Genomic DNA, 27,511 nt, shown 5'->3' on the forward strand with positions numbered 1-27,511 from the left:
AGAACACCAACCACCCCCATCGACACCGCCTGCCCCAGCACCAAAAACACCAGCAATTTTGTAAACACCCACGCCGCGTCCGCGCCTCACCATAAAATCAACCGTACAGAGGTAGCTCTCAGCGACCTATTTAAAAAGCCAACCACGACCCGCTTGCATGCACGGCCGATCCGGCTGCATCGCTTAGCACGGCATAGCGGCTCCGTGCCGACTCAACCGGCATCCCCCGACTCGAGCGACCACCAACGCCAACATGAAGGGGCGTGCCATCGACCAACTCGTCTACGAGTACATGTTCCCCAAGCCGCGGCAAGGGGACCCCCAGAACTTCCACGCCTTTCTCCATAGGTACCTCATCCTCGAAGTGCGACAGGAGACACACTCTTTCTACGGCCACCTCGACACACCAGAAGCCAAGTACCCCGGCCTCGACTACACGCATCCGATCCACCGTATCCGCCTGAGTCGATGGCCATGGCATCGCCGCCTCTTCCGCGCCTTTGACGGCCTGCGTCTAACTGCCGCCGAGATATCCGGCTTGACAAAGTGGGAAGGCACAAAGTGGGCCAAGGAGCGGTTCGAGAGGGAGCAGGGATACCCCATTCATGACACTACGGCTGATGGGTTTCCGAACTGGGCGGATCCGGAGGCCCGGGGCCGGCCCTTGGGAGAGCCTCAGAGTACTGAAGCGGAAGAGACACGGGACGTGGTACCACAATCTGAGACGAACGAGGACGAGGAGGATGAGGAGGAGCGTGAGGAGGAGGAGGAGGAGGAGGAGGAGGAGGAGGACGACGACGACGACGAGAGTGATGGGGAACTCGAGAGCGTCGGCGTAGCTTTGAATGAGCGGCTTCGGGAGCGTGTCGCCCTTCGCAACATCTCTGGAGATCACTCGATGCCACTAGACGAGGAATGGGAGAACTGGCTAAAAAACGCCATAGAATCGGGGGAGTTACCGCACGTAGCAGACCAGATTGCGCGGTTCCCCGGGCAGCACAGCAGGCTGACCGCAGACGACATCTTCCCGCCGCGCATGATGGCTGCTGCCAGAAGAGGTAACTGGGAGGAAATTCCAGACTTCCTTCGCGACATGATTCGGCAAGCTCTCGAGTCGGAGAGGTCCGGTCAGACAGCCACGACGGCGACTTCAAACGCACGGCCATCCGGCAGGTACACCAGCGCCCTCGGCACCATCGCCAGAGTTACCATCTATGCCCCGGAACGACGGCGCTCTTATTCGGATGTTCGCCATCCAGAAACCGATGATCGCCGTGCACCATCACAATCTAATACCCGGCTTCGGCAAGCGGCGCAGCCCGGTGCCTAGTTTCGAGACATCACATCTGGAAACGATGTTTTGAATGACGCACAGCGAAATGCCTCGATCTAATTCTATTACGGGCTAGCTTCGAGCCTGCAGCGAAGACGGCCGTTTTCGCACTCCACAAGGGGACTGAGGAGGAAAGGGACAACCAATCCCAGTCAAACACGTTTGGTTCGCCTTGCTATTTTTCGACTGCGTGGGATGGCGCGTGGATGATTGGGATGCCACCAGTGATTCGGCCATCTTGTTACCCAAGCCAAGGAAACGGCGCAAGCAACGAGCGGGAAAGAGGAGGAGAAACTTGTATGGACAGGCCAGCTGTCTGCCTGCCGGTTCGACAGAATCTGCTAGAGTTAACCACTGGATGGGAAGGTCAAGGAGTGAAAGCGATACCATGGAGCTGATGAAACACAACAAAAATTCAACGCGTATAATCCCTCAAGTTCATTCCCCTCCGCGTGTGTGAATGTGCGAGGTGCATAATTCCGTTCGCAAGTCGTAAGCTGAGGTAAGGACAATTTTCAACATAGCTCACGCTAACCTATCCGCGGTCGATGAAAGAGTGCTTTGCCATCGGGGGTGCTTCTGTGGATGATGGTGGTAGTAGGTTAGGTTGGAGTGCGATGCTCGGTTTTGACTCCTTGTCCTCTATCCATGCTTGTCGTCCCCATAAACATACGTAGGCAGAGAAACTGAAATGTATCCCCCCGTCGTGGAACCATCGGGACCGACCGAGTAATGTACTCTCGTAGTACCATTGTCAGATCACGGGACTTTTCCGAGCATCAGCAGAAGCTCTGCCTGAAACATGGGTGCATAGAGTAAGCAAAGGATCTTAGCGTTCCAGATCACTCGCATAATTGATTTATTTTATTCTATTTATTTTTTTTTTTGGGGGGCCCGGGGGGGGGGGGAGGGTTTGTTGTTGTTGTTTCTGTTTATAATAATATAAACCTCACTTTATATTTACGTTACACTCTTGGGCTAAGTTCCCGCTGACATCGCATGCTGCAACTGATAAATCGAAACGTTGTGGAACCCCTCCTTGACTTGAAGACCTGCGGCTGCAGAGACGACGTTCCAAAGGCAATAATGGACCTTAGTCTCTTTCACAAGCTATGAGGAGAAAGTGCTGGAGAGCAGTACTCGACACTGGCACTGGTAGTGTTCTTTCCCAAACCTCCTATTTACCTTCAGGGTGAGTAATAGTCTTGTGATCCTACATATCGTGGGTGCTTGGCCGTTCGCAAAGGGCAAGGGTTATGATGTGCTACGTCTTGACGCTGGGGGGCCCAACAAGAGAGACTCCCTCGGGTTTGATGCCAAGGTGTCGTGTATGCACGTCTGCAGCGTCCCGACCCTTCTATGTCGTGATCCTGACCGCTTTGTCGCGCCGGTAGCATCCCGGTCGGGTAAAAGTTGCTTCTGCATGTGATTCGGGACGTTGATGTCTGCATTATGAAACTCTCTCGATCCCAAAGGGGGCGTCTAGACAGTGCTAACTTGACACCGTTGTGACGTTGTAGACCTTGAGATCGAGTAGGAGACGCCCGCGGCTAATGGGAAGGCTTCTGCGAACGTTTCCGTGGCAGTAAAATCAACGGGACAAGGGCGTGTCTAGAAGCTTGGATTTATGCCAGGAGATTCGGATCGGGCATGTTCAGACCGCTCATCGGGCCGGGCAAATTGGTTCAAGTGATCTCCGGCTCAAAGGGTCGGTCTTAAGATCCATACCTCCTTCTTTAGTATTGTTGTGGTCTTCGGGGAGCCATTATGCCACTTTTGGGTCCCGGCTACATCACCCGGTGGCCTGGTGAGAATTAAGGATGCCCCAATGCTGAATGCCATGGCCCTTCGGCATTCGCTTGCTGGACTCTCGATGCTCAGCATCTTAAGTCTGGACTCTCCGGGCGCAATATCGGGTTAGGAATCAGTGCGGCGTTGTTGGAGTTGCATGTGGTTTGCCAAATAATGTAGATGCCTAGGAAAGGCGAAGTAAAATGGGACGCTGTTAGTTCCACGGGTGCCTTCGTACCTTTTGTTGACTAAGTACGATGCGGCGCGCCGCATCGCTCCTTCCGATGGCAGTTTGGTTACACCATTACCTCCTGAATGGCACTACCTCCCCTCCCTCCCACACGCAATAAGGACATGGAGAGAAAAATATTTGTTGATATACTTAGCGAGTGAGATTTTGTCCGTAGGGTTCGGAATTCCCGGTCGGCTGTTCAAATGCGAGCCCAGTTCCGAGAACCGAGTCGGCAGCCGATACCACCATCACCACCACCCCTAGGCCCGACCCATTAGAACTTCTCTATGTCACTAGTCGATAGAGAGGGATGACGGCGGCAGATCAAGGATGCTCTGTGCCACGTCCACACGGCGGCAGAGGCCCGCGCAACGTTGAATCCCATATCGTTTCACTCGCCTGGCGCCTCAATACCCAATCCCGGGCGATTAAGCCAGAGATGGTAGATGCCGCGGTTCCTATCCGCAGACGAGCGCTTCTGATTTGCCAAACGGATGCCTGGCATTGCCTTTCCCTGTGCTTGTTACTTGCCCACTGTCGGGCGTGGAGTACGGTGGCGGTCCCGCCAGGTAGCCCTCTTTCATAGCATGCCATCAGGCCAGAGCGAACCTTTAATAATGGGTCGGTCTTCGCAACGGGATGTGCCATGTGCTGGTGTGGGACTAGGTACCGTCCGCACATCGTTCACCACCGACTTTGCATGACTGCTGGCGAGAAGACCGACGATGGATCCAGATCAGCCAGCAGGCTACTTCTCAACCTTCTCCGTTCTCGATCTAAGCCGCGGGACACTCGAAGGTCTCGGAAGACCGCAAAGGCGCAATCGGAGGGTGTTTGTCTGTATACCTTGCCATCGGCGGAAACTGAAGTGTGACAAGGGCCAGCCCTGTGCGCGGTGTGTTCAGTCCAATTCCGCCGATGAGTGCGTATACCAGCAACACCCGCCCGGATCCGGGAGGGACTCTAGCACCGATTCTGGGAGGACACCTCAACATAGCGCACAGCCGAGTCCGCAGTCTACTCCTGCCGCCGCCTCTACCAGCGAAGGGGAACCACGGCTGGACGGGGTTACGCACTGGAGCACCATTGCTTTCGAGGTACGAGAAGAACAAGGGATTCTCCTGTCATCACACAACAGACGTCGCTGATATGGGCTTCTCATCTGCGATGGTCCCCGCTAACGCAAGTTGCCATAGTTTCGGGAGGGTTGGCCATACATCTCCGGAACCGACCGCGAATGGGAGCCAACGTATCGCCAGATCCAGAGTCAGAAGTACATCTTCGCCTCTCTTTCCGGGTTCAATTTTCCATTTGGAGACATTACCTCATTCGCACAAAGTAGAGACCAGGCCTTCCAATGTCTTCCGCCTCGCCATGTCGTCGGTACCTTCATCCGATCATATTTCCTGGCGCTCGAGCCCATCTATCGCCTTTTCCACCCCGAGCAGTTTGAGGAGGAGCTGAACAGTTTCTGGATTGACAGCAGCCAGTACACAAATGAGTGGCTGAGCCAGTTCTTTATGGTGCTGGCGTTGGGATATCGGACAACGCCAGATCACATATTAAGCAGCATCGGCCGGCCTCCGGAAGACTTGTCTGATTGTTTTCTACATGCTGCCCAGTTCTTTCTCGGTAGATCACCATACCTGTCGGCGCCTACTTTGGTATCAGTACGGACAATGTGCCTAGCTGTCATTGCACAGATGTTGGGCATTGTCAAAGGGGCCGACATGTCGCAGTTACTAAGCGTGATGGGCTTCCTAAGCCGGTCTGCCATGACCCTCCGGCTGCACCGAAATCCGTCGCTCTTCCCGGGTTTGACTCAATTCGATGCCGAAATTCGAAAGCGGGTATGGATCACAGTCCAGCTTCTCGACCTAGAAGTCACCATGGGAACCGGCACTTCGTACATGCATAGCGACCAAGAAACCATCACGCCCTGTAACATCAACAACACCGACATCTACCGCACCGAACACGGGTGGGTGATGAGCAGGGCACAGAATTCCGTAAAGGAGGTAACCGATAGCACCTTCCAAGTCGAACTTGCCGAAATGCTCCCTCTCTTGGTGGACGTCATCAACACGATGAACTCACCCACCCAGCCGCCGCCCACCCACGACAAAATCCAAGCCTGGGACAGCCAACTTCGCCAAAAGCTATCTAACACCGAGTGCGCGCTGACAATGCAGTTCGACCGCGTGGAAACAGCCAGAATACAGCTGGACTTTCTCCGCATCCTCATCCACCGCGCCCTGCTAGCTCTTCATCACCACTACATCTCCGAACCCCACTTCCAACACTTCCCCGACTCTACGACAGCAGTCCTCCAAAGCTCCCTCGACATCCTCCGCATTCAACAGACCTGGCGCCACCACCAACTAATCGACTCACTACCCTCCGCGGCAATGCCAGCCGCCGCGGTGCCCCCGCACCATCCTCCTCCTCCCCTGACAGCGCCTGCCCAGTCGACGGCCTGGCTCCTCGACCTCCACCGCGACGCCTTCACCGCCGCCCTGCTCTACTACATGATCTCCCTGCGCCGCCTCCACCTCGGCCTCATCCCGTCGGACCGGCAGCACAAGCAGCTGCACTACCACCCGCAACTCATCCCGCAAAGCCTCGAGGTCTTCCGCAGCCGCGCAGGCCGGTCGGCCTCGCACTACGAGGACTTTATGACCCTGTTCATCGCCGCCGGCGTGCTGCAGGGCTTGAATACTACCACCGCTGCGCAGGCGGCGCCGCGGCGAGTGATGCGGGTGTTGATGGAGGTGGCGGAACAGATTGAGGGGACGATTCTTGCTAGTGCTGGTGGTGGTGGTGGTGGTGGTGGTGCGGGTAGCGGTGGTCGTAGTAGCGGGCACGGGGTTGGTGGAGTGTTGTGGGCGGGGACGGGTACGGGGAGTGGGAGTGGGAGCGGCGGGATTGGGGCGGGAGGCGGCGGGGGGGATGTGTTTGCCGTGGCGGAGCAGACGGTTGGGTTTGTTGCGGGAGAGTATGGGTTTGGTGCTGGGCCGTTGTGATGCTGGGTTGTGTTTTGCTACTTTAGCGTTGGGGAAGACGGGTTTGTGCAAAATAGAGACGGACCCCGAAAGAGGAGAATGGTGTGTTAGTGATGTTAGAATAGCGCCAACCTTCTAGTACATATATACATGCGATACGTTTTTAACTCGTAGAAAACGTTCGTTTACAACGCCATGCTTAACTTTAGAGTTCTATGAAAGTAAGGTGCGCCTACATATCGAATGATCAGTCTTCCAAATTGGGGGACGTTACCTGGACCTACCCCTGGATTGGCCGAGAGGATCGAGACGCAACCTCACGGCTTCTAGGGAGGGGGGCCCTATCGAGAGCTGCATTCCGGATGTTCGTAACAAGACGAGGATGATCAGAACCGCTAAGGGTAGGTCAGTGTCCGCCGTCTAAATTTTTTTTTATTGTACACATGTACAGCGTTGTGGACATGGACCTAAAAAGGAAGGTTGAAAAAAAAAAGGGAAGAATCTCTATGCCGTAGTTGCCGACACGTAACCGCAAATAGTACACCATGTCTGCGCTGCCTGCTTGGCGAGACGTCCTTGCCATATCGTCGAGAGGCTACTGACGACCGACCGCAGCCCCTGCGATGCAAGATGCAGATATGTTCCTCCTCCACCTCCACCCTCTGTCCTTCACTTCCGTGGTTGATTTTCGGACGTTGTTCAGTCCCCCACCTCCATCTTTTGCCTCTTCCACACGTCAGAGTATTATACCGAGTCCCGTTTGAGTCGAGCCTCGGAATGGTCTGCTGTATTCCATTTTTGTCATTTGCACGCCGGGTCGATTAGATTACGCCTTCTGCTTCATGAACGCCTCGATGTACGCCTCGAGGTCGAACTTGGGATCCATGGGATCTTGGTTCACTGCGCAGTGGTTAGCTGCTTTCCCACTATGTATCAGAGGGAAAATCACTCACGCCCTGAAGCTGCCGCCGGGGCCGCCGGGGCCGCCGGCTGCTTCTGCTTGGCGTAGGCTTCCTTGGCCTTATTTATTAACTCCTCTTTGTGCTTGTACTCCCTCTCCGCCGCCGCCTTCTTTTGCGCGGCTGTGATGCTCCGCTGGTGGTAGAAGCCGTAGAGGACGCCGAGGCCAAGCGCCGAATACCGGAGGACCTGTTGCGCGGGATTGTTAGGTGAGCTGTTGGGAGAGATACGGTGAAGCTTCCGTAACCCCTCCGGATTTCCCCCGAACCATATCACACGCAGTATTAGAACTGCACAGGTTTGCCGTTACCGGGGTACATCGCGGCAGAGGTCGAAGCTCGAGCTTGCGGGATATGCTTTCGTGGCACTCACGTTGACTCCGGACTTGGACGACATTGCGACTATCTTGTCTGCTTCTCGCGACTGCTTGCGCCTCGGATATCGGGGAAGTAAGGCGTCGGGGGCGCGGGATGGCAATTGACGGAATCAATTGGTCCCGGGGCTTGTCGTCGTCGATGATGGAGGGTCCGGTTCGGTCTGTGGATTGCGAGACGCAGGTTTTGGGAGCTCGGGAAATTTCGCGGTTTTTGTCGCTGGCTGACCCACTTCAACATCTGCGGCTTGGAACGAGAAGCTCGCCGGGCCAGAGTGACTGCCAAGGGCCAAGAGTCAGGTGATAAGGCACACCCCATGGTGTACTGAGAGCGGGAGGAAGACCCCTGTCGATTCCCCATGCATTTGGCTGGTCCAGTCGCGAGCGACGCGCATCAAAGTCCAAAGGGGAACAAGCAGAGTTGTCACATCTACAATCGAATGAGTCGTTCTTCTGCCGCCGTCTTTCACACAGCGAATTCGACTCAATACCTTGGCGGTTCAGGAGACTTTACCGACGAGGAGGCACCGCACATATCGAGACCGGGCGACAACATCCCACCCTGTTCAGGCCAACACTACCATCAAGACGCTGCAACTTCTGCCCCTGCGCCCTGCGTCTTGTGTCCTTGGTAGACCTCCCGACACCCCGCTCGGATCGGGCCCCTGAAATGGGCCTGGAGAGACGGCATGATGCAGCAACGCCGAGATGAGATTCTCGCGAAAAAAGCAAAGCTCGCTGAGCTGAAGCGACAGAGAGAGCTCCGGGCGAGCCAGGCGACGGCCCGCCAGGGCATCAACACAAGCGAAGTTGGTCCTCCGCTCACCTTCAGCTGACACCAGACTGACTAGTCCGACAATCTAGTTAATCTCCCCGACACCAGGCCGAGCCGACAATCGACGTGAGATCGAGACGCTGATCAAGAGCCTTGTTGGCGAGAGCAGGTCCGTCTCGGTCTCGACAGGAGCTAACTCACCCAGGCGCGGGAGCAGGCCAAACAGCGTCCTCAGCGTTGGAGAACTCAGCAATGGGAACAATTCGGAGTTTGAAGTACCCGCCAACGGGCAGGTGGTCACGTCGCAGCCCCAGATCCTCTCTACGATACCCCTTAAGACCATCTACGAGTGCCCGCCATCGCCGGTAAAGGAAGTGTTCTCGTACAGCAAAGGAGTACAGACCGCAGAGACATGGACGAGCCCGAGGAAACCACGCACATTTTCCGAGTCGGAAAATGAGGAACCGCCAGTCACGGCATCGCCCAGCAAACGGCTCAGCAGGAGGGAGCGGGATCGTGAGGAGGAGCTGCGGGAGAACATCCGGAAGGAGATTGAGGAGGAACTCCGCGCAGCGAAGGAATTAGTAACCGAGGGCGTCCTCAAGCCATCGGCCGCGGCCAACTTCCCAGCGCGGACCCTCACCGCCGAAGAGTTGAACGCGGTTATGCTGTCCGATGACTTCATGGACTTTATCGACAGGTCGACCAAGGTAATCGAGAAGGCGTTGGACCAAGAATACGACATCCTCACCGACTACACCCTCCAAGTACACGACATCGATGACGACGACGAGCAGCACGGCAACACGGGCGGCAAGGGCCGGCGCAAGGTCAAGGAACTCGCCCAATTCTACGACGACCGGTGGTCCAAGAAGCGCATGATCAGTTCCATCGACTTCTCGCCCAAGTTTAGCGAGCTCCTGCTCGCCTCGTACACCAAGAACCCCACTGCGCCCCACGACCCGGACGGCATCGTCCAAGTCTGGAACCTTCACCTGCACGACCGGCCCGAATTCATCTTCCACGCGCAGTCCGACATCCTCACGGCCAAGTTCTCCCCCTTCCATCCAAACCTCATCATCGGCGGCGCCTACAGCGGCCAGGTGCTCCTGTGGGACACGCGCGCGCGGGCGGCGCCCGTCCAGAAGACACCGCTCACGGGCTCGGGACACACGCACCCGGTGTACTGCGTCGACATTGTCGGCACGCAAAACGCAAACAACATCATCTCGTGCTCGACCGACGGCGCCGTGTGCGGGTGGAGCGTCGACATGCTCGCGCAGCCGCAGGAGGCCATGACGCTGCTCGCCCCGCTCCCCGCCAAGAACGAGGACCTCAGCCCCACGTGCATGGCGTTCCCCCAGGCGGATCCCACCTTCTTCCTCGTGGGCTCCGAGGAGGGGACGATTTTCCCTTGCCATCGCTATGACCGCGCCGGCGCCAAGGCGGGCGTCGATGCGAGGGTGAGTTATAAGGGCCATGCGGCGCCGGTCATGTCGGTGGCGTTTCATCCGGCGAGGGGCCCTGTGGATCTGGGGGATTTGGTGCTCTCGGCGAGCCTGGATTGGAGTGTGAAGCTGTGGAAGGTGAGGGCGCCGGCGGCGACGTCGGCGGTGGTTACTGCCGGCGGGCTGGGCGCCACTGGCGCGGAGACGCAGGTGGCGCCGCTGCTGGATTTTGTGAGGGAGGACGTGGTCTATGATGCCGCGTGGTCGCCTGTGAAACCCGGGGTTTTCAGCTTGGTTGACGGGGCGGGCTGGTTGGAGTTGTGGGATATCACGGTCGAGACGGAGGAGCCGGTCGCGAGGATCTCCCCCAGTCCGCGGAAGGACGGGCGCACGATGCTGAGCAAGAGTTTGAATAAGGTCGCCTGGGAACCGGTGGAGGGGAAGAGGTTGGCTACGGGGGGGATTGACGGGGCATTGACGTTGTTTGAGGTTGGGCCGGATCTGGGTGGGAAAGAGGGGTTGAAGAATGAGGAGTGGACGATGGTGAAGAAGTTGGTGAATCGGATTGAGGCGGTGGGGGTAAATGATGCTACGGCCGTGTGAGAGGGATGTTGGTATATGAGAACAAGAAGGTAATGTAAACGGAGCTTGCTTGTCAGTATTAAGGATAAAGCCTAAACGGACTCGTATTTCTCGCAACTCATCGATTGGAGTTGAAGAAAAGGGGCAACTGGGGTGTGCCAACCCTAACCCTGGTTCGGCTTACTTAAACCACACAACCTCGTTTTCTTCCCTGGCCATGTCGGTTGGCCTTTTTTCTCTCCCTGACAGAAAACAACTGTCAACGGCAAGGGCTGTGTTTCAAGCCAGCCTTCATATGTCCCATAGCGATGCGTAAGTCATTTCAAGTTTAATCTCCCAATCTCAATAAAGCCTTATGATGAACGATTCTTTCATGAATTCTGCAATTCTGAAGCTCCTCGTCCCGAGGCGCATTGTGGACCATATTCACATCCTTTCTTCCTGATGGCGAAGATTATGCAGTCATTTCTCGTTTCTACTGTTCGACCTTGTTCAAAGACTGACAGCGCCCAGATTCATTCCTATCTAACACTAGATTACAGGTAAGGTAGCAAGCTTCAGTTACTCATGGGAGCACCAGCCCAGTATCGGCCTCCCTTGACCTCAAACTTGGCGATCATCTCGTCAATCTCGTCCATCTCCGCGTCAGTCAGCTCGACGTGCTGCGCATTCTCGTCGACGCGAGCGGCTGTGGTCGCCCCGGGGATTGGGATGATCACCGGCATGCCTGGTCGCCGCGAGAGGCACCGGACCCAAGAGAGGGCTAGTTGCGCCGGGGTGCAGCCCTTTCGCTTGGCCAGATCGTTAACCAGGTTGAAGAGCTGGAGGTTATTGGGGAAGTTTTCCACGGAGAAGCGCTCGAACTGCCGGAGGTGCTGCGGGATGTCGTCTGGGGATTTGAACTGCCCCGTGAGAATCTGCCGCCGTTGCGGTCAGTAACGTACTAGGCAAACATGTCCGGCGGAGACTAGGGGAAGCTTACCCCCCAACCAAGGGGCGAGTACGCCACCAGTGGGATGTTGTACTGCGCACATGCGGCAGCCACGCCGTTGGTAAGGACGTCCGGGTTGAAAACGCTCAGCTCGACTTCAACGGCGACAATCTTGGCGTGCTTGACGGCCTCGTGGATGGTGGGTGCAGCGACCTCGCTCAAGGAGATGCCGCCCAGCAGACCCTTGTCGATGTACTCTTGCATGACCGCAAACGTGGTTTCCATGAGCACGTTAGGGTCGCGTCGGGCGCACTCAAAAATGTCGAGCTTCTTGCGGCCGTTGAGCTGCCTCAGCACATTGTCGATGGAGCGTCGGACCCCTTCGGCCGAGCCGTCGGGCCCATTGGGGCCCAGGCAGCCTTTCATGCTGAGAACGACCTTGGCGGCATCCTCGGGGTACTGAGCGAAGTAACGGTCGAGGAGGGTCATTGTGTTGTACTCGGGCGTGCCGTAGAACTCACCGCCGTTCCAGAAGGTCATGCCGTTCTTGAGGGCGGCCCGCATGGCCTCGAAGGCTTGCTCCTGCGGAGGAGGGTTGGCACGCCAGGTGAAGCCTAGGGAGTGTTAGTTTCCTACGTTGGGGCCGGCGGCATGGAGACTCACCCATGAGGCCATAGCCGGTATGGCCGACTTCTTGTCCGTTGAGTTGAGGCATGTTTGTCTTTGATATGGTAGAGAATTGTAATGAGACTGATGTTAGTACTTGAGGGGCCGGAATGTCGTGTCTGAGGTAGTCAAGCCATTGTCATTTATACTACATCCCGTAGTTGAGAGCATCGCTTGACGAAGTTGGTCTCGGCTTCGAGACACCCTTAAATCCGGCGCCATCCAACAACACCGACGGCAATGTCATACTGAACACCGGTTGAAACTGTGGCGATTGACTCCCTGTGAGCTCCATTAGACACACAGACTCCTTGCCGTGTCGCAAAAATCCTGCTATTTTTACATTGACGATAGTTACGGACGGAGAAGGCTTGGCGCTTTATCTCCATGATTACAAATTGTGCAACTCAACGATGCCTGTGTTTCCGCTACGCCCGTTAACCCCGTTGCGCTCTACTGACATCCGACATGTGGTTCCCGTCGGGCTGGATAAGGTAAGCTATGTGAGGAATCTGAGATGCGAGTCAAGAACACATTTATTTTTTGTTATGATGATGTGGTGCACTTGCGAATGGAGCCTGAGGGCTAGGGCAATTGACTTGCCCTCACACGGAGTTTCCTGGTATTCAGTGAGGTGCACAGAGTCTCAAACATCCCGCACTTGCAAACAGCTTGGATCCGGAGGCGCGTTATGTAGAAACCCTACAAACTTTTCAAGATAGCCAGGCGAAGCAAGAAGACATTGAGGAACATCACTGAAACTGTGTGGTGCTAATAACTTGTAGATACAGTCTTTCAATTTGAATCCATACGGTGCGCAAGGCAGGGCGCAAGGCAGGGGTAAGCGAGAACAGCCCAAAACACTAAAAAATCATTCGGGATGCGGCACACAAAAGTCACCCTTCACTGTTCAGTGTGAAGAGGTTGTGGTTCTGGTTCGAATCAGACCCGCCTCCTATCGTGACTGAGATCGCGTGAGCTAGCGTCTAATGGCACTGTGACGGGTTGCAAACCTTATTGTTCTGGCTGTTGCCAATTCACTTTTACTAATGCTTGCCTGGAGCCTATTCAGTCGTTAGGAAATGGCTCCGAACAATAGCAGCGCCGGTGTCTTCGACACTGCGCGCGCCGCAGGTTCGCTCCATTCGAACGGTGGCAGTCGAGCACTTTCACCCGATTCTGCGCTGCGACTTTTTCTTAAGAAGCGACGCCAACAACCAAAGCACAAATTCACTTTCTCCGAGAGCGACCAAAACCTCTTCTTCCCAAGCCTAAGAGCTTTCACACCTGCACAACCTGCACAGCTTGCACTCAATCTCAACCTTCTTGCTTCATTGCCGAGGAAAACGAAAGACGGCGAACTTCCCAAAACTCTCATACTCCGTCTTCTTTCGACTCGGGTCAAAGCGCTTGCAAGTGGCCGACCCGGGAAACTCTACAAGCGGCATCGCAACCCCGAGCGTGCTCTTGGCTTATACCTGCTCAGAAGATTGTTGTGGAAAAGTACACGGCGACCTTGCCTCAGGATGGACTTCGTCAACCATCTCCGTCTCCTCCAGGCTGACGAGCCCTCGTCAGATGAGGAATCCACCCCTAAGATCAGCCCTGCCAGCAGCCCAGACTGTCACGACCGGTCTTCTGTCTCTGACTCGACGACACTAACCATTCCGGACAAGTCGGGTGAAGAGAAAAAATTCAGCATCAAAAGAAAGCGTGAGGCCGCGGCAGAGTCTGTTTCATCGACGGCCAAGTCAGCTGAAGATGCCGACAAGTGTTTACGACCGGAAAAGAAAGTCAAGACAGAGTCCCCGAGCGCAGTCGACGAGCTCCCAAGGGCTGGAACCCAAAAGAGTCCATCAAAGGTCAACGAAAAGCCGGCTCCGCAAACCAACGGCAAAGCCCCAAGCGCTGCGGCAGAGAATGGTGAGAAGAAGATGAAAAAGCGCAAGCTGGGTGATGGCAAGGACCAAAATGTTCATGAACAGCAACCCGCATTGAAGAAAGCCAAGCCCGGCAATAACAAGCCTGGCAAGCAAGCTTCTATAAAAGCAGAGAGCAAAAAAGGATCACCCTCTGCGCCTGCACTTCAGAAGCCTGTTCATAAGCTGGAGTACTTCGAGCTGCGGGCTCACCAGATGCTCAGCAACCCCCTCGGTTTCGACGATCTTGTCTATGACACTACGAAACAGCAGCCGGCTTATGTGAAGAGGTCATTCGCAAAATGCCGTCGCAGGCAGCGTGATCCCACTCCTCCTTTGGAAATGAGCGGAGGGCTCGGCCCCGCAGCGAATACGAAGCAGGCCAACAACAAACGCCAGCAGTCGGAAAACTTGGCAAAGAATGCTCAGAAGCGGGCACATCAGCAAAGGGTGAAAGAACAGGTCGAGGACCTCTTGGGAGAGTCTGTATCAGCAGCTAAGAAGCGCGATGAGCGGAATGGGCTCATAAATGGACAGCAGGCCCACAAGTCCAAGACCACGCTCTCACCATATTCACAATACCAGGGCAGTGCAAAGAAGAAGACGGGCGGACTGCAACAACCAACTAGCTCAAAGAAATACACCAAGTCCACCTACTTTGAGGCTCCAACCATGGACGGCGCCATTTCCGATACGCCAGGCATGAGCGGTGCTATTGCCACTTCTGACGCGCCAACAATGATAGGCGCCATTGCCAATGATATTCCCGCAGGTAGCAGTGCGATCTCCCCCAAATCTAAATCCACGAGCGGCAAAGGTGCGACGGATAGGCCCTCAATGTGTGGCGCCATTCCCCCCATTCACGGCACAGGCATCGCTACTGGTCGAAATGTCACCAAGGAGACAAGCGTGTAGGGCTCGCATCCCTTGGACGACAAGGACCATCAGCCTGCCATCACTGGCGGGGAACTGCAAGCTGCAGACAAGCCTATAAAGGCCGAGAAGAAGCTGCCCAGCCCAGATCGCGCCTGGTTCAAACAGCAGGCAGAGGTAAGTTGCATCGCCCCTCCTCGTCGGCATGACACTCACACCTAATCACCCAGAGCGGCCCAGCCAGAACCTGCAACCTCGAGATGTTCTCCTCCCTGCCAGACCCAGAGCAACCACCTAGTGACGCCTCTGTCGCCGGACCCGTGACCCCTCGGCGCCAAGCAGGCGCAGATTCCCACGCTTTCACCGCCCAGCACCAAACCCCTTCTCCGGATAGCCCTCCCCTTTCTCCATGCTACCTCCCGGACGCGGACGACATCCCTTTCGTCCTGGGCCACGTAAGCGGTGAGGTTTTTGATGCCGATCCGCCCAGCCCTGGCGGGACTCTATCGAAGAGGAACAGCATCTTTGCACCGCGCAAGCCGCCGCGGATTTGGTCGATGCGTAAGCAGCCAGGGTCGCCTTCGCCGGCGAGGGGGGATCGTGGGAAAGGGTTGCTGGGGCGGTTTGCTGAATCTTGCGGTGGTTGTTCTGGGAACGGCGACGAACAGGAAGGCGATGATGATGGGTACGATGAGGACGAGACCGAAGTTGAGGGCTGGGACTGCAGTGACGATGAGAGATATGAAACGGAAGGGGCGGGCTGTGATGATGAGGAAGAGACCGAGGGTGAGGGCGAGAACGGCAATGAAGTCGATGATGAACATGGAGACGATACCGACACGGAAGCTGAGACGGAACGCGAGGCTACCGATGCCGCCGACACGGAAGCGGAAACAGAGCCCGATGATAACGCCGTTGACACCCTCCCCGCCCCTCCCCCCAGCCCGACGGACGACCTCATCAGGATAATTGACCCCCTCGGCGGACTCATTCCTTGTCTCACCACTACCGCCGCCGCCAAAGAGAACCGCAACAAAACCACTGCCATTGCCGCCGCCGCCGCCGCCGCACCTCGCGTCCGGCCCGCTAGGACCAATGCCGCCTGGCCGCCTGTCACTCCCGCCCCTAAGCCCCGGCGTGCTGACAACACAGGTTAGAGTCTTGATGATGCGCTGGCGCACGACCGCCGGGTATTGGAGGCTGAGAGAGGAATGTGGGCGAGGGTGGTGGGGGTGGATTTGTCTTTGTCCGCAGTCAGCACCTGCGTAAGCACCAGAAAGGAAGGATGCCGCCTCGGCGGTTAAGTCTGGGAAGCATTGTCCATGATGAGAATAGCATCGATTCGCGGGACTCAACTCGGCCCATTCGGACACTGTTCACTCGCGGCTGCGAGGATTGACGACAGTTATTGTGGCTTGTCACCTGGTTGAGGTGAAGCTGGGGGGGGTCATCAGGGTGTAGGTGAGCGTCCGCACCGTCGGTGGACATTGGCTTGATTATTCACCATCATCGAGCGATGATGTATTATTCTGGGTTGCGTAGGCATCCAGGTCTATTCGCATCTTGACCCCTTTTTTGTTATCATTCTTCTTTTTTTCCAGTTTCGTCTTTCTCTCGGCATGATGACCGCCTGGACGAAAGACGGAGTGACGAAGCTACGAGCCATGATCTTACCATGAGCGGGAAGGATACAGTGGGAGAGGATCACGGGTCGGTATTTACAGGGTAGTCTTCTGGTTCGCGGGGACTTTGGCAGTGATATGGAATGTACGGATAAAGTAATGATGGGAGGATATACCCCATAAAGTTTTTGATGTCTTCGGGATGGAGAAGACAGGATTGCTACTGCGTTGTGTGGGCCGCGGGGCTCTAGAGAATACCATGGTATATGTATCCATTGGGAGGGCAAGTAGCAGCAGGAATAACATTCGTTTGGTATTTCATACTCTCCCTCAACTCCGTGAGAGCGTTTGTTCGCGGTCTAAGTGGTAAGTTCAGACTTCCACTCCTTTGCCCTCGTCCTGAAGAGGGTTAGGGTCGTTATGCTCTCCAGCAACGCCGATACCTTGTCAAGACGGGACCTCGGCCTGCCGGGACCTTGCAAAATTCCGCCAGGGGTATTAGGTACGAAGACGTCAAAACATTGCCATAGAAGCGTGGCATCAGAAATAATTTGGGCATACTGCACATCACCAAGCAAGCAATGTCGACGGCGTGCGTTAGAACTGTCCGTCATCTCTAGGGTGGAAAACCACTGGCATAACAAGAACCCGGCGTGGTGTCCGGGGTACAGTACGCTAGTCCGGCGGGCAGCCCCACACTCCCCTGGACCTCGGCAGGCGGCATCAGAATCCCCGCATACTACAGCCGGATGTCAACTTGGCGTGATGCTCTTGACAAGAAAGCTCGCAATATCGCAAGTATTTATAGATATCAGGGCTCCCAGTGCCCAGATCGGCTTCGTGACACCTCAATTGAGTCGACTCGGCGCCAGCAGATCATCTTATTGTCCCTGAACCCAATCCAAAAAAATGTCTGGGCCCGGTGTTGGTTTCGAGTATCCCCCGCGGGAGGTCAGCTGGTCGAAGCGCGATGCCCTGCTCTTTGCCAACTCGATTGGCTGCACGGCCAACGAGCTTCACTTCCTCTATGTATGGCCTCTTCTGGTATGTTGGCGGTCGTCAAACGTCACTCACCATTCTTCTTAGGAGCTCGACCCCAATTTTGCCGTCTTCCCTACCTACCCTGTCATCCTCTGTACGTCTTCGCGAGCAGCCCCCCCTCGCACCCGCAAAAACAGCTCACTAACACGGCCAACAGCCTTCAAGGGCACCGCCCAAGACGTGATCGACTTTTACGCGGCCGAGAAAGCCGTCACCATCCCTGGCGTGCCCGTCTTCGACTCGAAGCGCGTCGTCGACGGGCAGCGGCTCCTGCAGTCCTTCAAGCCGATCCCGCCGACGTCGGCCGGCAAGAAGTTCGAGATCCGCACCAAGGTGCTGGGCGTCTACGACAAGGGCCGGCCGGGCACCGTCGTCGAGACGCAGTCGGACCTGGTCGAGGCGGGCTCGGGCGACGTCTACTCGCGCATCGTCTCGTCGTCCTTCTACGTCGCCCAGGGCAACTGGGGCGGGCCCAAGGGCCCGGCCACGGTCAACTTCCCCGCGCCCCAGGACCGCAAGCCCGACGTGGTGTTTGAGAACCAGACGACGGCCGAGACGCCGCTGCTGTACCGGCTGAACGGCGACTACAACCCGCTGCACGCGCACCCGGAGCCCGGCGAGAAGATGGGCTTCGGCGGCGTCATCATCCACGGCCTGTACTCGTGGAATTGGGCCTGCCACGGCCTGCTGCAGCACCTGGGCGGCAGCGACCCGGCCAACCTCAAGGAGTACCAGGCGAGGTTTGCGAGCCCCGTGAAGCCGGGCAACAAGCTGATCGCGTCGGCGTGGCGGACGGGCCAGTACCAGGGCGAGTGGGAGGAGATCCGGTTCGAGGTGCGCGTCGCCGGCGGTAAGGTGTGCTTGAGCAACGGTCGGGCGCTGATGAAGTGTGTCGGGCCCGCCAAGGGGAAGTTGTAGAGGTCTGCAGGGTACCTGTCCATAATTACTGTATATACTCGTGTCATATTGTGCCAAACTGTGAAATGATTCATCAGTTGTCAGTATTGTGCTTTGTTTCTTCTTCTTTTCCTTTCGTTCTCTTTTTCTTTCCTATTTTTTCCTTTTTTCCTCTATTTTTACCCCGTCACTTGGATGCCTGGCGGTGTTTGCCGTTATTTTCAATTGATACACTCATTGCATCTAAAAACCGTGACTGCTGCCAGTTTGAAAGCGGGGAGCCGATATTTTGCCTCTGTCCGATTCAAATTTGTAAAGAAAGGAAAAGAAGAGAAGAAAAATGTCACCCATTGCTCAAATCGGCCAGCGAAGGTCGTACGACGGCGCGCTCTGCACTGTGAGGTATATCGGTGAGGTCGTCGGCACGACAGGCACATGGCTTGGAGTTGAATGGGATGACCCCGAGCGGGGCAAACACGACGGCCAGCACAAGGGCGTCCGATACTTTTCATGTAACGTCTCCAACACCTGGACCAGACCCTTCTTTGGCTGCAGCCGTCTGATTCTGCCCCAGGCAAATCCAAGTCCCCGACAGCAGCATCCTTCATCCGCCCGACGCGCCCGACAGATGCGCCACAGAGCTTTCTCACAGCGCTGCAGCTCAAGTATGCTTCGGACCCGACAAAGGATCAGGACCCGCCAAAGCAGATCGTCTTCTCCGGCAAGGTTGCCGAGGAGGTCGGCTTTGACAAAGTCCGCCGCAAGCAAGCTCAGCTCGGCGATCTGCAGTTTGTCATTCTCGATGGCGTCCAGGTCGCCTATGCCTCGCATCCCGACGGAGCTGGCGACGGCGCCAAGGATGGCCGGCAGTCTATCGGACAGGTCTGTCCAAAAGTCAGGGAGCTTGACTTGAGCAGGAGCTTGTTTGATCGCTTTGGCACCGTGGTGGAGATTTGCTCTGAACTGCGCTTGTTGAGGAGCCTGCGGGTGAAGTGCGTTTGCCCTCCCCCGTGCTGCTTGGTTATCTTGCGTCTCAGATACTAACACCATGATTGGTGAAGTGGAAATCGCTTTCAACATGTTCTGGAAGACGGCGCCCTGGAAACGGCCGGTGACGCGTTCGGCGGCGTGACGGAGCTCGGCTTGGAGGATACCCTTCTCGAGTGGGCAGAGATTTGCCATGTGGCGGCGAGGTTCCCGTGCCTGAGCACTCTATACGCTGGCTCAAACCAGTTGGAGTCCCTCACACCGATCCCCCCGGTTCCATTCACATCCACGCTTGTGTCTTTGCATCTCGAATGCAACGATTTCTCTTCGCTAGCCGACATCGCGCCTCTGTCAGCCATCTCAAGCCTCCGCAACCTCCTACTGAAGGGGAACCGAATAACCGACATTGTTCCTCCTTCGTCGCCATCAGACGCACCAGTATTTGGGGCCAACCTCCACTACCTCGACATATCCTACAATCAAGTTGCATCGTGGTCCTTCGTCGACGCACTAAGCCATTCCTTCCCGGGCCTCACCTCTCTCCGCTTCACCCACAATCCCATCTATGACGATCCTGAACTTGACAACCAAGATGTCTACGCGCCGGCTCAAAGATCCAAGGGCGTTTCTAAGACGGATGAAGCATACATGCTCATGGTCGCCCGCATGCCGTCTCTCAACACGCTCAACTTCAGCAACATCACAACTGCACACCGCGCCGACGCCGAAATGTTTTACCTCTCTCGCATCGTAAGGCAGCTTGCGGCGGTGCCCAAGACCGCGGAAGGCGAGGTGCTGGCGCGTCACCGTCGGTGGACCGAGCTGTGCGAGTTGTATGGCGAGCCGCCCGTGGTGCGGCAGCGGGAACTGAACCCGACATTCCTTGAGGCCAGGCTGATTAGCGTGGAGTTTTATTTCCCAGAAGATGGGCGAGTTGACGAGCCGGAGACTAGGGCAGTAGAGAAGAGGTCGATTCAGATCCCCAAGTCGTTTGACATTTACACGGTCAAGGGCATCGTGGGCAAACTGTTTGGTCTACCGCCCCTCAAGCTGCGGCTGGTGTGGGAAACGGGTGAGTGGGATCCCGTTGCCGGGTTTGATGAGGAGGCGGGAGACAGCAGCGACGAAGAAGAAACGGAGGCCGAGTGGGAGAAGAGAGAGGAGGCCGGTGCTCCGCCCAGCGAGGCTCCGCCGTTTGCACGCAAGGGAGGGAGATGGGTCAAGCGCGAGGTTGAGCTAAAGGATGGGCCACGGCAGTTTGGGTATTGTGTTGACGGACTTGAGGCTAGGATTAGGGTAGAGAGGCGGTGAGTATCTTGGTGTTTGCTCAGGCAGGACAACCGGCGAACGGGTTGTGGATTGTTGCTATTCCGTTGTTTGGACAAAATGCGTTGTTTGCCTCAGCCGACTGCAGTATAAATGAAAGCAACCATCCCAAGAGGTTTGTCGGCCAACCTCTAACTCACAACATCTTGTCGCCGGGATATTTTATCTGGCTGCTCTTGGTCCTTCCACCTCCGCCAAACCATGTCGAGCAGCGGCTGAGCTCCTATTGTTCCATACTCAACCAAACCCACCCATCGGATGCCAACTCAAACTCGACCAGAAAGACAGCCGTAGAACTCACCATGGTTGTTCCCCGTCCTTGCTTCTTCATCGTCAGGCCCAACGTCAAGAGGCAGACCGGCCAAGGGCAAGTGCAAACAATCCCGGGTCCGATCGTGCCAGTCATCGCAGTAGACGAGCTGCCCGAGTGGCTCGACATTGTCGGCGTCCCTCGTGAGCTCTCGATCGAGGACACCATCGGGCTATGCAATCTCGGCACCGCCAGCAAGAGCAATGTCTCGTACGCCATCAACATCAGCCACCGAGCCCCGGCTGCTGGTATGTCCGCGGGCAAGGCCGTGGAGGTCCGGCCAGCAGCTCAAGTTGATCCCGGCCCTAGACAAGCGGTTCCTTCTTACACAGCTCCAGAACCCCATGTCCCCGCCGCAACCAACACCATCACTACCGCGGCACCATCTCTATCGACATCGGCAACCACCCACCCAGCCGAGCGAATGAAGTCCCATTGGAGCGAGGCCCCCGCCCGACAGCGCGCCGGCGGCGTAGGGGGACTCAGCAAAAGCATCCACCGCCAGCACCACCTTGCCGCGCCTGGCCCTTCTTCTCTTCCTGCAGCCGCGCAACCCGGACCCCAACCCGCCCCCGACCAAAGCCCCCCAGCACCCGAGTACTGCCGCCACTGGTGCCACCACGGCACCTGCAAAGGGGGCCTGCAATGCCGCTACGTGCACGCCATGCCCACGACGGCCGAGGAGCTGGTCGAGGTCGGGCTGGCCGAGATCCCCGCTTGGTGGGTGCTGCTGAACGCCGCTTCCACCAACAGCAACGGCAACGGCGAGGGCACGGCGGCCTTTGACCAGCGCGATGTCCGGCGCGCGGCCTTGCAGCAGCTGGGCCTTCTCCCGTCCCCCTCTCCCTCTCCCTCTGCCTCTGCCTCTGCCCCCAGTTCCGGTCCTGGTAATGCGGAGATGGGGGTGGGTGGGGTCATGGGTTGTCATCATCATCTGATGGGAGGAGGCGGAGGCGGTAGTGGTGGCAGAAAGAAGTTTCGGCAGGCGCAGCAGCTGAGGGAGACAGTTGCGCTGCTGCGGGCGTTGGGGCTCGTGGGTGGAGGAAGGCCCAAACCGGGGAAGGTGAAGGAGATGTCGCCTTTGGATAAGGGCCCGAGGGCGAGGGGTGGTAGTGTCCCCCAGGGAGGCGGGAAGAAGGCTGCTTTGACGGCGGCGGCGGCAGCAATGTTGGATAGGCCTACTCCTGTTGGCGCTGGTGCTGGTGACGGTACTGGGGTTATTGGGAATGCCGCTGTTGCAACGACTGCTTCTGCTGGCGGCGCTGGTGGTGTTGCTGGCGAGTTCATTCAAGCCAAGGGAGCGACGATAATGAGTGAGGGTACTAGGGATGTACACATGCCGCGGGCAGATCAGGAGAAAAGGGCTGGTGGTCAAGACCCGGTGATTGCTTCTGCCGCTGTTTTGGAGAAGGCTGAGAAGTTGGTCGATGTTTAAGAGTTGTTGAGCAGGAGAAGGGAGGCTAGCATAGAACAGGCACGCAAGGGGCGACGCCAGGAGGTGGCCTAATAGATTTTACGAGGCATTTCATATGCTTCCGAATAATAGAATAATACTCTGTTATCTGTTGTTCTGTTGGCTTGCGGCTGCCGGGCTGGGTGACTGTTGCCCCCATAACCAGCCAAAATGCGTGGACTAATACATATGGAAGAACAAAGGAGAGAGCCCGTTTCCACCCATACCGACCCGATACCCAATATCACATATCCTGCAACGCCAGATTTAGCCCATGAGGCTGACGGGTGACGCCTAAAAGCGTCCCCTGGCGCGATCGCATTCCTCCAAAAACCGGTATATGCCCTCCAGCCCCTCAAAGTCCTCAGAGCAGTGCTCGCCCGAGGTGCTCAGGAGAGGCGGCGACATGCTTTCGTAGCCTTCTTCGGGCTCCTCCTCTGACAACTGCCAAGGATTCTCCTCAAACTCGTCGACGAAGAAGGCGTCTTCCACATCCGACGTCGACCCGGAGCGCCGTGACCTGACCGAGCCGCCAGGCGAGGTAATCGTGTGCTCGCAGGTCCCGTCTGGCGCAAACGGGAAGCGTAGTGCAACAGGCACCCCGACACTGGCATCAAAGTCGGGGTCCTGCTTTACAATGCCCCTCTTGACGCCGACATCATCGCAAAGTCTCTCTACGGTCTCGGCATCCACGCCGGGAAACCGCACCCGCAAGACACCATTCTTATCCAGCAAGACGGGCAAGTCGCCCAACCCCGCCAGACTCTTTAAATCCGTCATGACAGCAGCAAGGTCCTTGAGAGCGCGCGCGAAGTCGACCGAGAGCACATCTAGAAAGCCCTCGGCGTTGAGCGTGGCAACACCAGCAGCCTCCTCAACAGCGCCGCTCGCATAATTGAACGGAAGCGCCGCCGCCAACGGACTGAGCGCAGTAATTGTCGGGCTAACCTGGAAATCGACAAAGGCACCGGGCGCACGACGCGGGGCCCTCTCCATACGAATGCGCGCCTCCTCCTGTGCGGCGCTCACAGCGCGGTACCGCTTCTCGCCTCTGGGGCCGACTCCGTCGTACCTCGCCCGTTGGCCCGACAGCCAAAACGCGCGCATCGCCTGGCTGACGTTCTGCACGACCTGTGCTGGGGCCGCTGGCGTGTGGCTGAAGTGGCGGGCTCCGCTGATACGGCCTGATCCGGGAATGCCGTAGCCGCCAGCCGTGCGGGGCAGGGCGCCTCCGGTGAGGTTAGGGCGGAGGGTCGAGGCGAAGGGGGCGCGGCCGGTAAGCTGGGAAACGAGGCGGGAGGTGTTAGAGACGGGGAGCTTAGAGCGGTCGAAGCGGAATTTATTGGGTCCGGTGGTGCTTAGGAAGCGGCGGACGGTAGCGTTGAGGTTGGCGGAGGAGTACCACTTAACTCCGCCGGCACGTTTCTGTTGGCGGAGCCAGGCTGCCGGGTGGATAGGCTGGCGAGCATGGCCGGTTCGAACAGTGATGGGTTGGAATTCGGGGGCGCTCCGAGGGCGGGTGGCGGCAGCGAGTTTGGAGCGTAGCAGGTTGGTCGCCATCTTCGTGCTGCTGACCAAGTGCTGGCGCATAACCCGGAGGGCTGCGGCAGCCCAGATCCCTCCGGCGTGGGACATGGCGGTTTTGGCAATCCCGCGGTCTCACCCGCTTGACTGATGAGAGACCTCGTGGATGTCTGAGGATGGGAAGGGAGAAGCGCGGGGAGACACGGGTGCGCTCGGGATCTTATCTAGATCCTGTTATCGATAGGGTTATCGCCACTGGATCTTGTGGGGTGCCACGCAAGCAGATCTCTGAGTGCGGTAGGCGAAAAACTTCCTTAGGGACACATTTATGCTCTTATCCATACTCCCCGAGCTTATGCAGATAAATGGCAAGCCCAAAGCTCTCTATCTTATCGCTGCTCCACAACAACGCGCTTTTTAATAATGTCCAAAATTTTCACAAGCTCCCACAGCTTTCCTCCTCCAAAAACGCCAACTCGTCGGTCGACAAGGTGAGAAAAATCCTCCCTCTTCCTGCTCCGCAGCACTGCTCGGTGATGATCAACGATCAATCCAACTCTTACCAGCCCATGGGGACTATACATTTACTCTAGAATTACCCTGAGAGCAATCCATTAGAGGACTCGTTTTGGGCTTAAGTCTTTGCGACTGTCACTAACACGACTCCTTGCAGTGTTGACCGACTATTGACCGAGTATGGAGCACCATTCTCTTTCCGACCTATAAGTAATTTTTCTCTCCCATAAGGTTGGTTAATATCTTTTTCTTTTCTTCTGTCCTCCCCTCCCGAGTGATGATCAAAAGACAAAATATAGGGAATTCCTCATGCCGAATATACGATGTGGAACCATTTGTTTCAGCCTTGTCTGACTGGCCCTCTACCTCTCAGTTGTTTTCTGCTCTCTGTCTGCCACAGCTGCTAACAAGCAACCTTGCAGGTATGCGCATGCCTCTCCTTCACACACCCTGGCACCATGACGAAATTTTGAACGAACGGGCGGACATAAACGAAGCCTCGCCGTCTCCCCTCGTTCAAAGCAGGGCTGTACACCCTGTGAGGGGCGCTCGGAGAGAAATTCTTGCTGAGAACTCGTCAGCTGATTGTGCCCTCGTCAATCGAAACGCTGTATGCTCCACGTGAACGGGTTTTGACTGACAACCTGTCGCTAGGTAAATATCACGTCTGGAGTCATGTTCACGTCCCATTGTCAAAATGATGATTCGTTATTCACACTGTTTGATCCGCCTTCGGGTTGGAAATGAACATGTTTCAAAATCTGATTTAATGAGGTATATGAGCTGGTATGGCGGCGGCCGGGGCCTTGTGCTGACTTAACTCGCAGCCTGAACTTGATGATTGATACCGATCTATTTAATCGACCAGGCTTGGGATTATTGCTGACCATGCTGGATGGGCAGGTAAAGTTGCAGAATCCTGCTTTGCTCCTTGCGGCAACTGTAAGTCTTCAGTCCTGTCTCTCCTACACCCATACCTTTCGGATGATTTCTTTCCTACCTGCTTTTTAACTCTGAGTTCATCGTGACGAGACATCTTCACCTTGGAGAACTGATGAGGTCCCTACGCATTCCATTGCACATATATCGGGCAATGCATTAAGCTAATTGGTGACAAGTCCAGGTCCCTAAATTCGCTGCCTATCGGCACAAGATTATACAGCCTAGTTCCCTATCTGTGTAGCTCTGGAATTACCACTCAATTAATACATGAATGTCACGCCTTCCACCCACTCTCAATGCCTGTGAAATGACTCGCGCGATGCGCGGCTGAGCGCACTACTGCCGCCGCTGCAACCTCGCGTTCCACCCCACGATGCATCGTATGAGATCCCAATCGCCATTGTGCCCCACCCAATCAGTTACGACGATGCCCGTAGCCGCGTCCCCAACCGTCAGCTGTCCGGGCCCCTTGCCCGGTGCCCCATGGCCCATACACAAGTACTCGACAGTAGAAGGGTTGAGCCTGCGGGCGATCCGATCCGGCCAGCAGCTGATATTGAAGAAACTGCTTGCGCTCATAAAGTTGATGTACAGCGGCGGCGGTGGCGTCGTCGTCGTTGCCGTCATCGTCCTTTCTCTTCCATCTCCCGTATTATCATTACCGCCACCTGACAGCGTCTCCGAATGGTGCACCACCTGCGCCGCCCTCTCCAGGCCTTCCTGCACGTACCGCAACTTATTCTGCATCTCCCCGCTGTGGGCGACGTCGTAGTAGTCCTGGATCCGGATAGCCCCGCCGCCGCACGTGCCGTCGGCCACGTTGTCGGGCCAGACGGACCCGTCGATGCCCAGGGAGCGGACCGTCGGCTCGTGCAGGTGGAAGCGGCGGACGAGCACGATCTTGCCGCGGCAGTCGGCGAGGCGCGGGATGGTCGGCGCCGTGTACCATTTGTCCCGGTCGACGTTGATGTAGTGGTGGAGGAGGATCTGCGAGAGGTCGGCGTCCGACCCGCGGCCCGTGCCCTCCCTCTTGAGGGAGAGCAAGAGCGTTTCTGAAGGGTGGGTATGGAGGAAGGTGTAGAGGGTGTCGAGGAGGGTGGAGAGGGATTTTGAGCGGGCGGTGAAGGGGTTGAGCGTGATGGGGAAGGCCGAGTGGACTAGCTGGAGGGAGGGGACTGGCGGGGGGCTGGTGCTGTCGCTAGAGGGGTTGTAGATTGGGCAGGAGACGCGCACGTCGAGGAAGCGCACGCCGTTGTCGAGTTGGTCGACGACGGGCACGGCTTGGCACCGGACCGAGGGGAGGGCTGTGTGGTGGGTCGGAGAGTTGTGGGTGCCGGGGATGGAGAGGGCGGAGAGCGGGAGATGGTCTGGCAAGCTGGACATCCAGGAGGAGAGGTTGGCTGAGCTGAAGAGGGCGAGGTACGAGTGCGAAGGGAGGTAGATGGCGGTGAATTCTTTGGGGTCTTCTCCACCCGTCAGTGTGCTGGGCTTGAGCACTATGCTTCGCGGCGAAGGGCCTGGGATCTCGGCGCTGTAGTGGTGTCCTGTACTGGGGTCCTCGAAGGTCAGACGGAGCTGTTCATGGTGGCGGTTCGGGTCTGGTGCGTAGACGGCGGTGGGACATTCCGAGAAAGGCGGAACAGTGATGTTTGCGATGTCCTGCCTTGCTGATGCCAACTGCTGTTCCTCCTGCTGCTCCCCTGACCACCCTGTTCCGTGTGACCGCCGCCGTCCGGTGATACGGGATGCGATCTTTGATAGATGATGCTCGTGGTCGAGACGCTCAACCAGCTTGAGTTCCAGTGGAGTGATGGTCAGGTTGCGGATGGTGATAGTTGTAGTTATCGCCACTGGTGCCGGCCTCGCAACCGGACAAGAAAACCCAAACCCCATGATTGGCGGCTCGTCGACAGTGTTCCCTCTAGTATTGATGTCAGGGGCTAAAGATTAAGGGTTTTGAGCAGGTGCGAGGTGACGCTCATGCATTCCGGTACCGGTACCCACGGCA

General features: G+C 56.8%; 11 protein-coding genes across 11 annotated transcripts; 7 read left to right on the forward strand and 4 right to left on the reverse strand.

The window, feature by feature from the left end:
* Window positions 1-253: 253 nt before the first annotated feature.
* On the forward strand, window positions 254-1,330 carry MFIFM68171_00357 (37S ribosomal protein S25, mitochondrial (Fragment); the record flags this gene model as incomplete). The annotated part of the gene is made up of 1 exon (XM_071055779.1): window positions 254-1,330. The coding sequence occupies one exon, from the start codon at window positions 254-256 to the stop codon at window positions 1,328-1,330; it is 1,077 nt and encodes a 358-aa protein (XP_070911880.1).
* Window positions 1,331-4,081: 2,751 nt separating this feature from the next.
* Window positions 4,082-6,379, forward strand: MFIFM68171_00358 (Oleate activated transcription factor 3; the record flags this gene model as incomplete). Its single annotated transcript, XM_071055780.1, has 2 exons — window positions 4,082-4,453; window positions 4,553-6,379. The coding sequence occupies 2 exons, from the start codon at window positions 4,082-4,084 to the stop codon at window positions 6,377-6,379; spliced, it is 2,199 nt and encodes a 732-aa protein (XP_070911881.1).
* An 805-nt stretch (window positions 6,380-7,184) lies between these two features.
* On the reverse strand, window positions 7,185-7,714 carry TIM11 (F1F0 ATP synthase subunit e, mitochondrial; the record flags this gene model as incomplete). Its single annotated transcript, XM_071055781.1, has 3 exons — window positions 7,185-7,258; window positions 7,312-7,507; window positions 7,691-7,714. 3 exons carry the CDS (start codon window positions 7,712-7,714, stop codon window positions 7,185-7,187), a joined length of 294 nt encoding a protein of 97 aa, XP_070911882.1.
* A 669-nt stretch (window positions 7,715-8,383) lies between these two features.
* Window positions 8,384-10,517, forward strand: MFIFM68171_00360 (uncharacterized protein; the record flags this gene model as incomplete). The annotated part of the gene is made up of 2 exons (XM_071055782.1): window positions 8,384-8,500; window positions 8,556-10,517. 2 exons carry the CDS (start codon window positions 8,384-8,386, stop codon window positions 10,515-10,517), a joined length of 2,079 nt encoding a protein of 692 aa, XP_070911883.1.
* A 536-nt stretch (window positions 10,518-11,053) lies between these two features.
* Window positions 11,054-12,142, reverse strand: MFIFM68171_00361 (uncharacterized protein; the record flags this gene model as incomplete). The annotated part of the gene is made up of 3 exons (XM_071055783.1): window positions 11,054-11,413; window positions 11,479-12,041; window positions 12,091-12,142. The coding sequence occupies 3 exons, from the start codon at window positions 12,140-12,142 to the stop codon at window positions 11,054-11,056; spliced, it is 975 nt and encodes a 324-aa protein (XP_070911884.1).
* A 1,477-nt stretch (window positions 12,143-13,619) lies between these two features.
* Window positions 13,620-16,042, forward strand: MFIFM68171_00362 (uncharacterized protein; the record flags this gene model as incomplete). Its single annotated transcript, XM_071055784.1, has 3 exons — window positions 13,620-14,829; window positions 14,995-15,062; window positions 15,116-16,042. The coding sequence occupies 3 exons, from the start codon at window positions 13,620-13,622 to the stop codon at window positions 16,040-16,042; spliced, it is 2,205 nt and encodes a 734-aa protein (XP_070911885.1).
* A 1,374-nt stretch (window positions 16,043-17,416) lies between these two features.
* On the forward strand, window positions 17,417-18,466 carry MFIFM68171_00363 (uncharacterized protein; the record flags this gene model as incomplete). The annotated part of the gene is made up of 3 exons (XM_071055785.1): window positions 17,417-17,536; window positions 17,594-17,642; window positions 17,706-18,466. The coding sequence occupies 3 exons, from the start codon at window positions 17,417-17,419 to the stop codon at window positions 18,464-18,466; spliced, it is 930 nt and encodes a 309-aa protein (XP_070911886.1).
* Window positions 18,467-18,785: 319 nt separating this feature from the next.
* On the forward strand, window positions 18,786-20,743 carry MFIFM68171_00364 (uncharacterized protein; the record flags this gene model as incomplete). The annotated part of the gene is made up of 3 exons (XM_071055786.1): window positions 18,786-18,957; window positions 19,020-19,437; window positions 19,507-20,743. 3 exons carry the CDS (start codon window positions 18,786-18,788, stop codon window positions 20,741-20,743), a joined length of 1,827 nt encoding a protein of 608 aa, XP_070911887.1.
* Window positions 20,744-21,060: 317 nt separating this feature from the next.
* On the forward strand, window positions 21,061-22,503 carry MFIFM68171_00365 (uncharacterized protein; the record flags this gene model as incomplete). Its single annotated transcript, XM_071055787.1, has 1 exon — window positions 21,061-22,503. The coding sequence occupies one exon, from the start codon at window positions 21,061-21,063 to the stop codon at window positions 22,501-22,503; it is 1,443 nt and encodes a 480-aa protein (XP_070911888.1).
* A 312-nt stretch (window positions 22,504-22,815) lies between these two features.
* On the reverse strand, window positions 22,816-24,156 carry MFIFM68171_00366 (uncharacterized protein; the record flags this gene model as incomplete). Its single annotated transcript, XM_071055788.1, has 1 exon — window positions 22,816-24,156. The coding sequence occupies one exon, from the start codon at window positions 24,154-24,156 to the stop codon at window positions 22,816-22,818; it is 1,341 nt and encodes a 446-aa protein (XP_070911889.1).
* Window positions 24,157-25,839: 1,683 nt separating this feature from the next.
* On the reverse strand, window positions 25,840-27,396 carry MFIFM68171_00367 (uncharacterized protein; the record flags this gene model as incomplete). The annotated part of the gene is made up of 1 exon (XM_071055789.1): window positions 25,840-27,396. The coding sequence occupies one exon, from the start codon at window positions 27,394-27,396 to the stop codon at window positions 25,840-25,842; it is 1,557 nt and encodes a 518-aa protein (XP_070911890.1).
* Between the last annotated feature and the right edge of the window lie 115 nt (window positions 27,397-27,511).

The sequence above is a fragment of the Madurella fahalii genome (assembly GCF_045866475.1).
Source record: "Madurella fahalii IFM 68171 DNA, scaffold_1, whole genome shotgun sequence".
NCBI classification, from domain to species: Eukaryota; Fungi; Ascomycota; class Sordariomycetes; order Sordariales; genus Madurella; species Madurella fahalii.